We start from the raw sequence: 17290 nt of genomic DNA on the forward strand, positions 1-17290 counted from the left end.
GGTGTCATCGATGAAGACAAACATCTCACCAAGGCCATCCCCACACCCCCACTTCTTGCCTTCAAACAACAGCACAACCTCAAACAGACCATTGTCCGCAGCAAACTACCCATCCTTCAGGAGAACAGTGACCACGACACCACAAAACCCTGCCACAGCAATCTCTGCAAGACGTGCCGGATCATCAACACGGATGCCATTATCTCACGTGAGAACACCATCCACCAGGTACACGGTACATACACTTGCAACTCGGCCAACGTTGTCTACCTGATACGCTGCAGGAAAGGATATCCCAAAGCATGGTATATTGGGGAGACCATGCAGATGCTACGACATCGAATGAATGAACGCCGCTCGACAATCACCAGGCAAGAGTGTTTTCTTCCTGTTGGGGAACACTTCAGCGGTCACGGGTATTCAGCCTCTGATCTTCAGGCAAGCGTTCTCCAAGGCGGCCTTCACGACACACGACAACGCAGAGTCGCTGAGCAGAGACTGATAGCCAAGTTCCGCACACATGAGGACGGCCTCAACTGGGCTCTTGGGTTCATGTCACACTATCTGTAACCCCCACGACTTGCCTGGACTTGCAAAATCTCACTAACTGTCCTGGCTGGAGACAATACGCATCTCTTTAACCTGTGCTTAACCCTCTCTCCACTCACATTGTCTGTACCTTCAAGACTTGATTACCTGTAAAGACTCACATTCCAACCATTATTTTGTAAATTGAGTTTATGTCTATATATGCTCTGTTTGTGAACAGAACTCCTACTCACCTGATGAAGGGGCAGCGCTCCAAAAGCTTGTGGCTTGTGCTACCAAATAAACCTGTTGGACTTTAACCTGGTGTTGTGAGACTTCTTACTGTGCTTACCCCAGTCCAATGCCGGCATCTCCATATCATGGGATAAGAGGTGCAGTTATTGGCGACCAGGATAGGGGCACGTTACAAAGAACTGGATGGGATTTTACATCACAGAATTGAGCCATTCAGCCGAAAATTTTGTGCCAGTGCTTACGTTCCACACGAGCCTCCTCCCACTCTTCATCTCACTCTATTGGGAACAAGCATCAGAATGAATGGAAACAGAAAGCAGAGTGAGGTTTAAAGATTCACCAGAATAATATCAAGGCTAAAAAGATTAAAATTATGTCCAGTTTTGATGCAGTAAGTAGGGGGAAATTATTTCCCTTGTCAATAGGGTCAGTAAAAGGAAGCACCACAAAGATGCAGTTTATCTGAGTGCAACAAGGTCAAGTTACCTGGACACTTGTTCCAGGAAGTAGTCACACCCCTTAGGCTAGATACTTCAGATTTGGTCCATGGTTGGGGATAGGGGAACATGTGTAGGAGCTTTTTCCGAGACTAAGTATTAAGCTGGCTTTCAAGTGAACGCTTTTCTCTCCTAATTATGGCTCAGCTAACACAAAGACTCACAGAGGCAGCATTGTGGTTAAAGATGCTTCTTTATTTCTCAAGCTTGGTCCACATATGAGGGAGAGGAATTTAGGGCAGTTCTAAACCACTCTGAAATTACATTACTTTCAGTATTACAATTCTACAATTTTCAAAAGTCATTTACCTGTCCCTCTGTACACCCCAACTGGATATGAGCCAATCATCATTCGTTTGGATAATTTACCTTGGCCAATAACAGTTACCCTCTGACAGCATGGGAATATGTGAGTTCATGGTCTTTGAGAATCTTTCTCACAGTCTCCTAACATTCTCTAGACTTTCTTACCTGACCTATTAATTTGAACTGTCTGAGATCTCTACCGCTGTCCTTGGCCAGTGAATATTCTATTCATTAGGGCTGTCTAAAGACCCTGATAAGAAATGCCTTTCCCTTCTCTCAGTAGCTGCATTGTTCCGAAGAATGCACTTTTTAGGCACTTTGTGACTTCATTCTCAATTAATTTACCCTGATCTGTTAGTCTTTTAGTCCCAAGTTATTCTAGGCTCCCTCTTACAGTACGTCTGTCAGAGAGGCAGGTTTAGAGATCCAGAAAGTAGCAATAGAGGAGTCTCAGCCCTTGCAATTGTCCAACAGGTTTAATGTTTTTACAGATTTTGTGAATGAAGCAAGTCTGCAGAGAGGATGAGCAAATTAATCATGGTGCCATGGTGCAGGGGGATTTTCAAGGTGGTGGGGGAGTAAAAAGGAATGTAGTTAGCTATGGTTAGACAGTATGGTTAGGGGACATAGATACTGTTCTCTACAGCCGAGAATGGAGTTCTAACAGTTGAATTGCCTGCCCAGTGCCAGAGTTAGGCAACTGGAGAGGAATTTGGAGTAGGAGGGAAAGGATCCAATTGTTGTGGTCCACATGGGTACCAACAACATAGGCAGGACCAAGAGAAACATTCTGCTGAGGGATTATGAGTAGCTAGGGGCTAAATTAAAAAGCATAACTACAAAGGTAATAATCTCTGGATTACTACCTCAGTTATGAGAAAACTGGCACAGGGTAAATAAGATAGGAGAGTTGAATGTGTCACTGAAAGATAGGTGTGGGAGCAAAAGGTTTTAATTCATCAGCCACTGGGGAAAGAGGAGCTGTACCATTGGGATGGTCTTCAACCGAACCATGTTGGGACCAGTGTCCTAGCGAATTGTCTTCTAGAGAGGGCTTTAAATCAAATAGTGTGGGAGAGGGTTCACATGAGGAGAAATAAGGCAAGGCAATAGATAGAGTAGTCATATCGGTATGTTATGCAGAGTATGACAGGAAGGGACAATGCATACAAATATGAGTGCAACGGCTTTTGAGTTTTGAGTACAAAACCTTTGTTAAAAAGACAGAATTAAAGGATGTTTATCTGAAAGCACACATCATTTCATAACAAGATGAATGATTTGGTAACACAAATAGAAATAAATGAGTATGATATGAGAGTCATTGACACGGTTGTGAAGTGACCATAGCTGAGACTTGCATACTTACGGATGAGATCAGTATAGTAGTGAGAAATGATCTTGGTTCAGAGGATCAAGATGTAGGGCGGGATTTTACGACCTTGCTCGGGTGAGATCATAAAATCTCGCCCGAGGCCAATGGAGATTTCCATTCTATGAACCTCGCCCGCTCCGATTCCATGGTGGGCGAGGTGGTAGAGTTTCGGCGGTGGAATCAGTTCAGGTGCAGAAAACAAACAGCAAAGGAAAGAAGTGACTCACCTCCACCTCAGTACACCTGTTGCTGAAAAACTGACCCATACCTTTGTTATTTCCAGACTCGTGTATTCCAGCTCTGAAGAAGAGTCATACAGACTTGAAACATTAACTCTGTTTCTCTCTCCACAGATGCTGCCAGATCTGCTGCGTTTTCCAGCATTTTCTGTTTTCGTTCCAAGTATTCTATTGCTGTCCCGACTATATCCATTTACTACTCACCTCCCAAAGCCTTTCCAAAGCACAAGTCAGGAGTGTGATGAATCATTCTCCATTTGCATGGATTAGTGTAGCCCCAACTACAATCAAGAAGCTCAACATCATTGAGGACAAATCAGCCCACTGATTGGTACTCCATCCTCAACATCCTCTCTTTCTACCACTGATGTACAGTGGCAGCAGTGTGTACCATGTACAATGCAACACCTCACTAGGAGTCCCTCGACAGCATTTTCCAAACCCGCAACTTCTACCACTTAGAAGGACAAGGGCAGCAGATGCGTGGGAACACCAGCACCTGCAAGTTCTCCAAGCAGCGTGCCTCAATGACTATCGGCTGGTGGCTCTGACATCCACGATTATGAAGTGCTTTGAAAGGTTAGTCATGGCGTGAATCAATTCCAGCCTCCCGGACTACCTGGATCCACTACAGTTTGCCTATCGCCGCAACAGGTCCACAGCAGACGCCATTTCCCTGGCCCTGCACTCAACCCTGGAACACCTAGATAACAAGGACACCTATGTCAGACTCCTATTTATTGACTACAGCTCAGCCTTCAACACTATTATTCCCACGAAACTCATCTCCAAACTCCGTGGCCTGGGCCTCGGCACCTCCCTCTGCGACTGGATCCTGAACTTCCTAACTCACAGACCACAATCAGTAAGGATAGGCAACAACACCTCCTCCATGATCATCCTCAACACCGGTGCCCCACAAGGCTGTGTTCTCAGCCCCCTACTATACTCCTTATACACCTGTGACTATGTGGCCAAATTCCCCTCCAATTCGATTTTCAATTTTGCTGACGACGCCACTGTAGTGGGCGGATCTCAAATAATGACGAGACAGAGAACAGGAATGGGATAGAGAATGTGGTGCACTGGTGCGGCAACAATAATCTCTCCCTCAATGTCAACAGAACGAAGGAGATTGTCATCGACTTCAGGAAGTGTAAAGGGGAACATGCCTCTGTCTACATCAATGGAGATGAAGTAGGAAGGGAAGAGAGCTTCAAGTTTTTAGGTGTCCAGATCACCAACAACCTGTCCTGGTTCCCCCCATGCCAACACTATAGTTAAGAATGCCCACCAACGCCTCTACCTTCTCAGAATTCTAAGGAAATTTGGCATGTCAGCTATGACTCTCATCAACCTTTACAGATGCACCACAGAAAGCATTCTTTCTGGTAGTATCACAGCTTGGTATGGCTCCTGCTCTACCCAAGACCGCAAGGAACTACAGAAGGTCGTGAATGCAGCCAAATCCATCATGCAAACAAGCCTCCCATCCATTGACTCCGTCTACACTTCCCGCTGCCTCGGAAAAGCAGCCTGCATAATTAAGGACCCCACGCACCTCGGACATTCTCTCTTCCACCTTCTTCCTTCGGGAAAAAGATACAAAAGTCTGAGGTCACGTACCCACCGACTCAAGAACAGCTTCTTCCTTGCTGCTATCAGACTTTTGAATGGACTTACCTTGCATTAAGTTGATCTTTCTCTACACGCTAGCTATGATTGTAACACTACATTCTGCACTCTCTCATTTCCTTCTCTATGAACGGTATGTTTTGTCTGTATAGAACGCAAGAAACGATACTTTTCACTGTATGTTAATACATGTGACAATAATAAATCAAAATCACATCTTCCAAGCCATACAACATCCTGACTTGGAAATACATCGCCATTCCTTCACTGCAACTGGGTAAAATCTTGGAACTCCCTTCCAAACAGCACAATGGATGTACCTAGACCACATGGACTGCAGGGTTGAAGAAGGCAGCTCACTACCACCTTCTCAAGGGTAATTATGAAGTGGCAATAAAAACGCTGGCCTACCCAATGATGCCCACATGCCATGAAAGATTTTTAAAAATCCATAAACTTAAGCTCATTCAAAACTCTGCTGCCTGTATCCTAACTCACATCAAGTCCCATTCACCCTATGCTCATAACCTACATTGGCTCCTGGTCCAGCAACAACTTTGATTTTAAAATTCTCATCCTTGTTTTCAAGTCCTCAACGACCTTACCCTTTTCTACTTGAACCTAGTAGCACTGTGCATCGTCTGAACTCAACAATATTAGCACTCGCATTCTGTGGAATTGGTAATGTCAGCACCATATATTGTTATGAACAAGAGAGGGGTGGCGAATGTAAATAGCCCTGATTTTTCCTCTCGTCACTTGTCCACGAACAGAAAGGTGTGTTGATTTTGATTTGCTTCCCCCTTTATAAGCAATAGTGTATTTCCCAAAATCTCAGTTTTGGTGTGATCCAATCATTAGTAATAACCCCACAACAAACTTGAGATAGGATGAACTCGGAGGGTTAGTTTATTTCCACACACACACAAACACAGGAGAGAGTACCAACTTTTCCTCCTTTGCACTCATACAATAAAAGAGGGATCGAGAACAGAAAGGTTTACAGGGCAAAGACTACAGAGAAAATAATTCCACAGTCCAGAATTCCACAGTCCAGAACCAAATTCCAATGGGGCATTCCTTCATGGAGATCGACAGGCTGTAAACTGCTGCTACATAACTCACTTTCTGAATGGAGTTGACTTCATGTGAGAAGATAGGCACATGGAGGTGAATCAGTCTTGTAAGCAATGAAAACTACTGCTGCATAATTCACCTTTCCAGTAGAGTTGACTTCACATGAGAAGATAAGCACACAGAGATGAATCAGACTTGTGGACGATGGTACAGAAGTTGCAGTAGAAATAGTGTAGATGGGGCTAAATATTCAATCTGGGCACAGCCCCTTTTATGTGCTGCTGCTTGTAGATGGTAAGATGGCAGACAGTTTTCAGTACAGAAAGGCAATATAACTGGTTCCACCAGTTAAAGGTTCACGCCACATGACTCCCACTTCTCCACTCTGGCTTTGACAAAGGATCTGTATCCCTTTGTGTGGATGCTTGTAATTGTTAAGTATTCTAACTATTAAGAGTTAAAAGGAAGGTCATAGGGTCCTTTTATCCTAGCAGATTAATAGGCTCCAGTTAGCCATGTCTGGCTTATGAAATGCAGATGACCTTTCTAAGCTTCTCTTTGAATTTGGCCTCTGCAATCTACTGGGTGTGTGTGTGTGTGTGTATGTCATTAGTGTCTCTTCAGAGCTAACAAAATCCAAGTTTCAGTCAGTAAGGATAGGCAACGACGTCTCCTCCACGATTATCCTCAACACTGATACTCCGCAAGGCTGTGTCCTCAACCCCATACTATATGCCTTATACACCTTTGACTGTTTGGCCAAATTCCCCTCTAACTCGATTTTCAAGTTTGCTGATGACACCACTGTGTGGGTCGGATCTCAAACAATGACGAGGCAGAGTACAGGGAAAAGATTGAGAATCTGGTGAGCTGGTGCAATGACAATAATCTCTCTCTCAATGTCAACAAAACAAAGGAGATAGTCATCAACGTCAGGAAGCGTAGTGGAGGGCATGCCCCTGTCTACATCAGTGGGGATGAAGTAGAAATGATCGACAGCTTCAAGTTGTTAGGTGTCCAAATCACCAACAACCTGTCCTGGTCCCTCCATGTGGGCACGAGAGTTAAGAAAGCCCACCAACACCTCTACTTTCTCGGGAAACTAAGGAAATTTGGCATGTCTGCTACAACTCTCACCAACTTCTATAGATGCATCATAGAAAGCATTCTTTCTGGTTGTATCATAGTTTGGTATAGCTCCTGCTCTGCCCAAGACCACAACAAATTACAAAGGGTCGTGAATGAAGCCCAGTCCATCACTCAAACCAGCCTCCCATTCATTGACACTGTCAATGATCATAGAACATCATAGATCATAGAAACCCTACAGCACAGAAAGAGGCCATTCGGCCCATCGAGTCTGCACTGACCACAATCCCACCCAGGCCCTACTCCCATATCCCTACATATTTACCCAACTAATCCCTCTAACCTATGCATCTCAGGACACTAAGGGCAATTTTTAGCATGGCCAATCAACCTAACTCGCACATCTTTGGACTGTGGGAGGAAACCGGAGCACCCAGAGGAAACCCACGCAGACATGAGGAGAATGTGCAAACTCCACACTAGATTCGCATTCTAATTAGTATTCTGTAACTTGATTTCTGTGTCTGTGCACTGTTTGAGAGCAGATATCCACTCCATCTGACGAAGGAGCAGTGCTCCGAAAGCTTATGGTATTTGCTACCAAATAAACCTGTTGGACTTTAACCTGGTGTTGTGAGACTTCTTACTGTGCAAACTCCACACAGACAGTGACCCAAGCCGGGAATCGAACCCAGGTCCCTGGAGCTGTGAAGCAGCAGTGCTAACCATGGACGGATCATGGACATTTTTCAAAAAAGGATGAGAAGTTTAAAACAATGGAGTTCTCACCGCCAATCCCTGTGGAACTCCACTGTATCTTCTGCTAGAACAAAGAACAGTACAGTCCAGGAACAGTTCCTTCAGCCCTCCAAGCCTGTGCCGATCATGATGCCCTAACTAAACTAAAAAAACCTTCTGCCTTTATTCGGTCCATATCCCTGTATTCCCTTCCTATTCATGTACTCATCCAGATGCCTCTTAAATGTTGCTAATGTGCCTGTTTCAACCACCTCCTCTGGTAGTGCGTTCCAGGCCCCCACCACGCTCTGTGTGAAAAACTTCCCCCCGCACATCTCCCTTAAACTTTCCCCCTCTCACCTTGAACCTGTGCCAATTTGTAATTGACACTTCCACCCTGGGAAAAAAAGCCTCTGACTATCCACCCTGTCTAAGCCTCTCATAATTTTGTAGACCTCTATCACTGAGGGGCAAGGTGTTGCCGTGAGCCAGATTTCAGACACCCTGTGCACCTTTGCTCAGTGAACTCTGGGTACAGTACTTCATGTAGCTCCATCTCAAAACTGCATTCTGTTGGACATTCATAACCAGCAGGAAGTGGAGACTTGGGCCCGTGAGAAATACCTGGGTCTTATTCCCAATCCCAGGGATGCAAACATCCACTGCACCATCCAATCTCCACTACCCTTCAATTTGTGTGGTTAGATTTGGCATCTTGAATTCCTGACACCTAATAGGAATATGAGTAGGCCCATCCAACTGTTCTGTGTACCCAGGGTCCCACAGACACATAATTCATGGGGGGATTAGACATTTAATGGCCCCCCAAAGATACAGCGTGTAAATCAGCAGTGACTGGCTATTGATATCAACCTGAATTAAATGTCTACTCTTAAACCTGAGAATTTCTTTAAATTGGAAACCACAGTCATGACACAGAAACGCTGTATTTAATAAAATGCAGTAAGAAGTCTCACAACACCAGGTTAAAGTCCAACAAGTTTATTTGGTAGCAAATACCATAAGCTTTCGGAGCACAGCTCCTTCGTCAGACTCCATCTGAGGAAGGAGCTGTACTCCGAAAGCTTATGGTATTTGCTACCAAATAAACCTGTTGGACTTTAACCTGGTGTTGTGAGACTTCTTACTGTGCTTACCCCAGTCCAACGCCATCTCCACATCTTTAATAAAATGACCAGTATTTCAAAACAAACAAAATAATTTTATTCAAGGTAAAAAAAAATAATTTAATACATAACAAATGTTGAGAGGAGCGAGGCGTGGCTGGAAGCGAGTGGGTGGATGAGTGAAGTGCCCTCACTGGGTGTAGAGCATGTCCAGTAGTAGCTCCTTCATGTTTGCTGTCCCGATCACCGGCCGGAAGAAGAGTTCAATGATGAGGCTGCTGCTGATGGTTTTCAAGGCGGAGACGGTGAGCAGAATGCGGGCGAAGCGGCTGCTGGCTCTGCGGGGCAGAGGTACCAGCAACTCATGCAGGGCGCGCTGAGCTTCCCGCTGAAGGCTCTCGATGTAGGCAGGGGCTCGGAGTCCTGGCAGGTCTGTAAAAACACGAGGAGAGCACGAATAAGGTCAGACCCAAAACCCAAGCAAAGAACATGACACAAGCAGCAGAATGTGAGGAAGTAGCAGCCCTGGAAATGCAGCATCAGCGGCTGCTATAGGAATAGCCACTGCTTCACAACTCGGACACACTAAAAGCCTGGAGTTGCTTTGCGTTTCCAGGTGGTTCTGCATTTAGAGCTATTTCCTGCTCCCTAATCTTTGATCCTCGGATCCATGACCATCACCACCCCCGACACCCCACCTCAATCTCCGGCTGGATCACACACACAATCCCAGAAAATGCTGGAAAAACTCAGCAGCTCCGGCAGCGTTCGCAGTGCTTTTATTCACAGAAATATTTTTTATCCGGTGGGTTTTGCGGGTTATATCTGTCATGTTGAGCAGGGCAGTCAGACCCCAAGTACTGGAATTGTCTTTAAAGAATCAGGGAAAAGAGGGGAAACCTATCAGAGATTCTGAAGTGGATAAATATAACCACAGCATTTATTCATCCCAAAGTAGAGAGTATCCCCGATTGAGAATCTCCCAGATTTCAGATTCCTGGCTGGTGTTCAAACTGCCATGGTAGAATTACTGTCGGGGTGTCGAGAGTAAGGGGTAATTTGTAATGGGCTCGGGGTAAAGGTGGCATTATTACAATTCCTTTGCTCTATTACACACACACTGGAATAAAGAGAGAAACTGCTTACTTACCAGGGTTGAAGAGGATTGCTCCTTTAAGGTACGCATACTCCTTGGGGCTTAGGTCCAACCCCCAGAATTTGTTCAGGCACATTTTTATTCTCTGTACGCCAGCAAGTGTCGGCTGCCTCCTCTCCTCTTCCTGTGTCCTGATCAGGCCTGGTCCATTCAGCAAGATTCTCTTTAGCATGCTGTAGCCCGGGGTCTCTGTCACCTCGAAGCTCACTCTCTCCTGAGCCAATCCCAACAGAAGCAAAGGGAGCCAGCAACTCTCCAGCAGCAGCAGCTGGTCTGCTTTGGGAAGGTGTTGGAATGAGGGGAGGTTCCTCATAAAACTGACTGTCTTCACCAACACATCAGATACCGCCTGACACGTAACCTGTGGATTCTTTAAGCAAACCGCCCGCCTTGCTTCACTGGAGCAGCTGTGATGTGAGAATTCGCAGCAGGCCTTGAGATCTCCCTGCTGGCTCAGGATGGTGTATAAAATTGCACTCTGTCTCTTCCCTGAAGCACATTGGCATTTACCGAGTAAAACATCGACGCAAGCCATAGCCGCCTCAATGCCAAACCAGAACCACTCTGAATTTAGCACGCTGATTTACTGGTGTGCGCAATTCAAGGTAGTTTAAAGTTCTAATCTCAACTGGCAACCGAAATCCCTAACTCCTAACACTTCAAACAATTGCTTTTGGAGCCGCGCTGTGCGGGAGTTGACTGAGAATGAATCAGATAGGCTCGCCCAAAGTTCTCAGTGCAGCACAAGCTTCCACAGGCACCGACTGAGTTGCTTACACCTAAAACTATTTATATTCCGCTTCATTCAGTGACTAGAAGCGACCTTGGCCTCAAAGAACAAGCACCTTTCATTGAAAAACAAGTTTGCAGTAACTCATTGGCCAAGAGGCTTGTCTCTATGCCATAGTGCAGGCCAGCAAAAGATAAGGTTTTCTCTTCAATGAAATGGCAGGTCAGACAGATGGAAGTGGCTTATCTCGATTACCTGATATAATGTACACAGACTTTAAACCCATCTTGCACCAATGCACCAAGGACTACAAGAGGCCATTAACAGGACACCAGTCAGGTACACTCAGTTACAAAAAGTGATATCAGGCTAATTAGATAAACAATGTTTACTGTTTGCAACCTTGAAAGAAATAAACTAATAAACAATTCTACTTGATGTTAGATCACTGCATTATTAATAGAGCAATTGTTCTCTCTCCAAAAGAGAAAATGCTAGAAAATCTCACCAGGCCTGGCAGCATCTGTAAAGAGAGAAAAGAGCTGACGGTTCGAGTCCAGATGACCCTTTGTCAAAGCCCTCTGGTAATCTGGACTCAACACGTCAGCTCTTTTCTCTCCTTACAGATGCTGCCAGACCTGCTGAGATTTTCCAGCATTTTCTCTTTTGGTTTCAGATTCCAGCATCTGCAGTAATTTGGTTTTGACCATTCTCTCTCTCCCTCTCTCAATAAGTGTTTCAATCTGCTGTAAGTCTCAATCAAGATTATGAGGAGCACCAATACAATGGTGAGTAAATACACTGTAAGAAGTCCCACAACACCAGGTTAAAGTCCAACAGGTTTATTTGGTAGCAAAAGCCACTAGCTTTCGGAGTGCTGCTCCTTCGTCAGGTAAGTGGGAGTTCTGTTCACAAACAGGGCATATAAAGACACAAACTCAATTTACAAAATAATGGTTGGAATGTGAGTCTTTACAGGTAATCAAGTCTTAAAGGTACAGACAATATGAGTGGAGAGAGGGTTAAGCACAGGTTAAAGAGATGTGTATTGTCTCTAGCTGGGACAGTTAGTGAGATTTTGCAAGCCCAGGCAAATCATGGGGGTTACGGATAGTGTGACATGAACCCACGATCCCAATTGAGGCCGTCCTCATGTGTGCAGAACTTCGCTATCAGTCTCTGCTCAGCGACTCTGTGTTTCCCGGAGTGGAGAAGCTACGACATCTTCTCCGAAGCCTTCAATATGTCATTGATGAAGACGAACATCTCGCCAAGGCCATCCCCACACCCCCACTTCTTGCCTTCAAACAACTGCACAACCTCAAACAGACCATTGTCCGCAGCAAACTACCCATCCTTCAGGAGAACAGTGACCACGACACCACACAACCCTGCCACAGAAATCTCTGCAAGATGTGCCAGATCAACGACACGGATGCCATCATCTCACGTGAGAACACCATCCACCAGGTACACGGTACATACTCTTGCAACTTGGCCAATGTTGTCTACCTGATACGCTGCAGGAAAGGATGTCCTGAGGCATGGTACATTGGGGAGACCATGCAGATGCTACAACAAAGGATGAATGAACACCGCTCGACAATCACCAGGCAAGAGTGTTCTCTTCCTGTTGGGGAACACTTCAGCGGTCATGGGCATTCGGCCTCTGATCTTCAGGTAAGCGTTCTCCAAGGTGGCCTTCATGACACACGACAACGCAGAGTCACTGAGCAGAGACTGATAGCCAAGTTCTGCTCACATGAGGACGGCCTCAACTGGGATCTTGGGTTCATGTCACACTATCTGTAACCCTCACGATGCTCACAACTTGCCTGGGCTTGCAAAATCTCACTAACTGTCCTGGCTGGAGACAATACACATCTCTTTAACCTGTGCTTAACCCTCTCTCCACTCACATTGTCTGTACCTTCAAGACTTGATTACCTGTAAAGACTCACATTCCAACCATTATTTTGTAAATTGAATTTGTGTCTTTATATGCCCTGTTTGTGAACAGAACTCCCACTCACCTGACGAAGGAGCAGCGCTCCGAAAGCTAGTGGCTTTTGCTACCAAATAAACCTGTTGGACTTTAACCTGGTGTTGTGAGACTTCTTACTGTGTTTACCCCAGTCCAATGCCGGCATCTCCACATCATGAGTAAATACACTGCCAGAGATCATGCTGAGCTGCACGATTTGGAAGATTCCAGGCTCAAGCCCACCCAATGCTGTTAGCTGATCTCCAATGTGGTACTTAATCTCAGCATTGCTCTGCTGGAGTAGAGACAAACTAATTTCCAGTTCTGATCACTTTCTAGGCAGGTTGATAGGTTTTTGTTAGGTTAGGCTATCAAGAGATATGAGGCAGAGGTGGGCAATTGGTGTTGAGGTACAGATCATCCATGATCTAACTAAATGGCAAAACAGATTTGATGAGTTGAATGACCTCCTCTATTGCTATCTTCCCAATCTCTACTGGAAAATGCCAATGGCCAGACATTTGATCAGAAAATATTGATTGACCCCAAACACACAGAGAGGAAAATCTATTACCCCCAATTAGAATCTAGTCTTTAAAATGCAACTGTGCAAGTGAAACAAGCCATGTAGGACACTGGGAGTCATGATGTGGAGATGCCGGCATTGGACACAGTAAACACAGTAAGAAGTCTCACAACACCAGGTTAAAGTCCAACAGGTTTATTTGGTAGCAAAAGCCACTAGCTTTCGGAACAGGCTGTCTGTGGGAGACCATTAGTAATCTCGTTATCTGGAGACGTACAAACATATGGACATACGAATTAGGAGCAATAGGCCACCTGGCTCTTCGAGCCTGCTCTGCCATTCAGTATGATCACAACTGATCTGATTGTAACCTCAACCCCACATTCCTGCCTATTCCCGATAACCTTTCAACTCTTTGTTAATGAAGAATCTGTCTAGCTCCACCTTAAAAATATTCAAAGATTCTGCTCCCACTACCTTGTGAGCAAGACAGTTCCAGAGACTCAACCATCTGAGAGAAAAAAAATCTCCTCATCTCTGTCTTAAATGAGTGATCCTTATTTTTAAACAGTGACCCCTAGATCCTCCAACAAGAGGAAACATCCTGTCACTACTCCTGAGGATGTTACAGGTTTTGAACAAGTTGCTTCTTGCTTTTCTAAACTCTTGTGAATAAAAACCAAACCTCTCCAATCTTTCTTTATAAGACTACCAGCCTATTTCCAGTATTAGTCTAGTAAACCTTCTCTGAACTCTTTCTAACACATCTATATTTGGGCGGCATGGTAGCACAGTGATTAGCACTGCTGCTTCACAGCACCAGGGACCTGGATTCGATTCCTGGCTTGGGTCACTGTCTGTGTGGAGTTTGCACATTCTCCCCGTGTCTGTGTGAGTTTCCTCTGGGTGCTCTGGTTTCCTCCCACATTCTGAAAGATATGCTGGTTAGGTGCATTGACCCGAACAGGCACTGGGCTGTGGTGACTAGGGGAATTTCACACTAAGTGCATTGCAGTGCTAATGTAAGCCTTACCTGTTACGAGTAAATAAACTTTATTTTTCCTTAAAAAAGGAGACCGATACTGTACACAATACTCCAGATGTGGTCTCATCAATGCGCTGTATAACTGAAACATAAGCTCCCTATATTTGTAATGAATTCTCCCTCACATTCTATTAGTTTTCCTAATTACCTGTATTCTAGCCTCTTGTGAATCTTGCACCAGGAACACCCAGATCCCTCTGCACCTCAGGACTCCGCAATCTCTCACTATTTAAATAAGCTTCATTTTCATTCTTACTGGCAAAATGAAAAATTTAACGTTTTCCATTTGCCAGATTTTTCACTCCAGACCACATCAAAATAGAAAATCAAAGTCACTTATATAACACTGTTCACAGCCTCAGGATGTACCAAAGCACTTCACTGTTGGTAAGATAGGAAACAAAGCAGCCAAACAGCAATGTGATAATGACTAGATCACTTGTTTGGAGGTATTACTGGAAGGATAAATATTAGCCAGGACTGAGAACACCCCTGCTCTTCTTCAAATAGTTCCATGGATCTTATACATCCACACAGGAAGGCAAATGAGGCTTTGGTTTAATGTCTTATCCAATTGACAGAACCTCAAGCAGTGAAGCACTCCCTTAGTGCTGACCCTCAAGTATATTTAAGGTCAAATAAAACTCTGTTGCCTGTGTCTTAACACGCACCAAGCCCCGTCCACATATCAACCCTGTGCTCACTGATCTACATTGGCTATGGTCAAGTCATGCCTTCATTTTAAAATTCTGATTCTTGTTATCAAATGTCTCCATGGCCTCATCCCTCCCTATCCCGAAACTCTTTCAGCATCAGATAGGGTGATTGGCTTCAAAGGCTGGGTCAGTTGGAGTGGGGTGTGAAACGTGGGCACGTGCTGCGGTTGGACTAGGCACTGCCTCTGGAGTGGTGGCAACCGATTCTGGCCTTTTGAGCATCCCTGATTTTAATTGTTGCACAATTGGTGGTCGTGCCTTCTGTTGCCAGGGCTCTAAACCCTGGAATTCCTAGCCTACCTCATTTTTCTCTTTTAAAAACCTATTTAAAATCTTCTTTATTGACCAAGCTTTTGGTCACCTCACCTAATATCTCCTTATGTGACTTGGTGTCATACTTTGATTTATAACCCTCCTGTGAAGAACCTTGGGACATTTTATTACATTAAAGACACAATATAAATTAAGTTGTTGTTGAGAATATCAGCCTTACAGATTCAACCTCACATGTGGGGCTTGAGCCCATAAGTTTCTGACTAAGAGGTGAATGAAACCCACTAAATCACGCCTGCCACCAACAATCCCCAGACATCTTGCACTTTATTCTCTGTTAGTTGTAATATGATGTCCATTGTTTGAAGGGAGTAAGGACAAACATTTCTCCCAAGTGGAATCCTTGCACAACCCTTCATGGAGATTGACAGCTTCGTATGGCTCGTTCACTGAAAAGATCCGATTGAATAACTTCTCCACTGCAGCTGCCTCATCACCATTTATAGTTTATGTCAAAACTAATCTGTTATGATGCATGGACCGCACCACACCAAATCTGAAAACAGTAAGAATGAGCTAGGTCAGGAATAGTGTTTTGAAAAGTTTATTGAAGAAAAGAACAAGGGGGGTGATCAATTGCATGGAGTTCTCATCTGACTCAGGAATTACAATGAATTACAACTTATTAATAACACAGAAAATGGCCTATGCTGGTGTTTATGCTTTTTAAGAACAAAGAACAGTACAGCCTTTGGCCCACCAAGGCTGAGCCGACACTGACACCTTTCTAAACTAAAGACCTTTTGTCTCTACGTGGGTTGTATCCCTCTATTCCCTGCCTATTTATGTATCTGTCAAGATGCCTGTTAAGTATATCTGCTTTTACCATCTCCTCTAGCAGCGCATTCCAGGCACTTGCCTCTCATATTTCCTTTAAATTTTCTCCCTTTTGGCTTAAACCTATGCCCCCTTAGCAATGACATTTCTACTCTGGGAAAAAGATACCAACTATGCATTCTATCCATGCCTCTCATAATTTTGTAAACTTCTATCAGCCTCCGATCCTCAACTGAAAACAAAGCAAATTTGTCCAACCTCTCATCATAGCTAATACCCTCCAAACCAGGCAACATCCTGGTAAACCTTTTCTGTACCCTCTCCAAAGCCTCCATATCTTTCTGGTAGTGTGGCAACCAGAACTGTACACAGTATTCTAAATGTGGCCTAACTAAAGTTCTATACAGCCGCAACATGACTTGCCAATTTTTATGCTCTATGTCCCAACTGATGAAGGCATGCATGCCATACGCCTTCTTGACCACCTTATCCATTTGTATTGCCACTTTCAGGGAACTGTGGACCTGTATGCCTCGATCCCTCTGTATGTTAATACTTCTAAGGGTTCTGCCAATCTCCTTCCACCTTTCTACATCTAAATCCATCATCATAATCTTTCTCCCTCATGTGTTTATCTACTTTACACTTGCATGCATCAATAGATTTTCCCCAGCTAATCCCTTTTGAAGCAAGTTCTGCATGGGGAGATGGTAGCATAGTGGTAATGTCAATAGACTGCTCATTCAAAATCAGGCCCTGAAGACGAGTTCAATTCAATTAATTGAAAAAAAAGGAATTGAAAACTAGTCTCAGTAACACCATGAAACTATAATTGGTTGTCATATTAAAAAAATGTCTAGTTCACTAATATTCTTTTGGGGAAAGAAACTTACCTGGTCTGGCGTATATGTGACATCAGACACACAGCAATGTGATTAGCTCTTAAGGACACTTAGGGATGGCATGGACTTGCCTGTGACACTAATATTCCAGGGAAAATAAATTTAAAAAACACTCTCTGGGTAAGTATATTTGTCCTGAATTCACTATTGGAGATGGCGGTGGCTATATTACTATCCCTAATTCTGGCCTCACCTGCAAGTGGAGACATCTCTTCATCTACTACATTTAACCCTTTTGTAATCTTAAAGGTTAAC

At 44.3% G+C, this 17290-nt stretch overlaps 1 protein-coding gene across 1 annotated transcript; it reads right to left on the minus strand.

Annotated features, from left to right (window-relative positions):
* Nucleotides 1-9040: 9040 nt before the first annotated feature.
* Nucleotides 9041-10782, minus strand: nr0b2a (nuclear receptor subfamily 0, group B, member 2a). Its single transcript, XM_078238051.1, has 2 exons — nucleotides 10017-10782; nucleotides 9041-9298 (listed from the first exon to the last, which is right to left on the minus strand). Exons 1-2 carry the CDS (start codon nucleotides 10555-10557, stop codon nucleotides 9057-9059), a joined length of 783 nt encoding a protein of 260 aa, XP_078094177.1. The 5' UTR covers nucleotides 10558-10782; the 3' UTR covers nucleotides 9041-9056.
* Between the last annotated feature and the right edge of the window lie 6508 nt (nucleotides 10783-17290).

This window comes from Mustelus asterias, chromosome 21 (assembly GCF_964213995.1).
Source record: "Mustelus asterias chromosome 21, sMusAst1.hap1.1, whole genome shotgun sequence".
In the NCBI taxonomy this organism is placed as follows: Eukaryota; Metazoa; Chordata; class Chondrichthyes; order Carcharhiniformes; family Triakidae; genus Mustelus; species Mustelus asterias.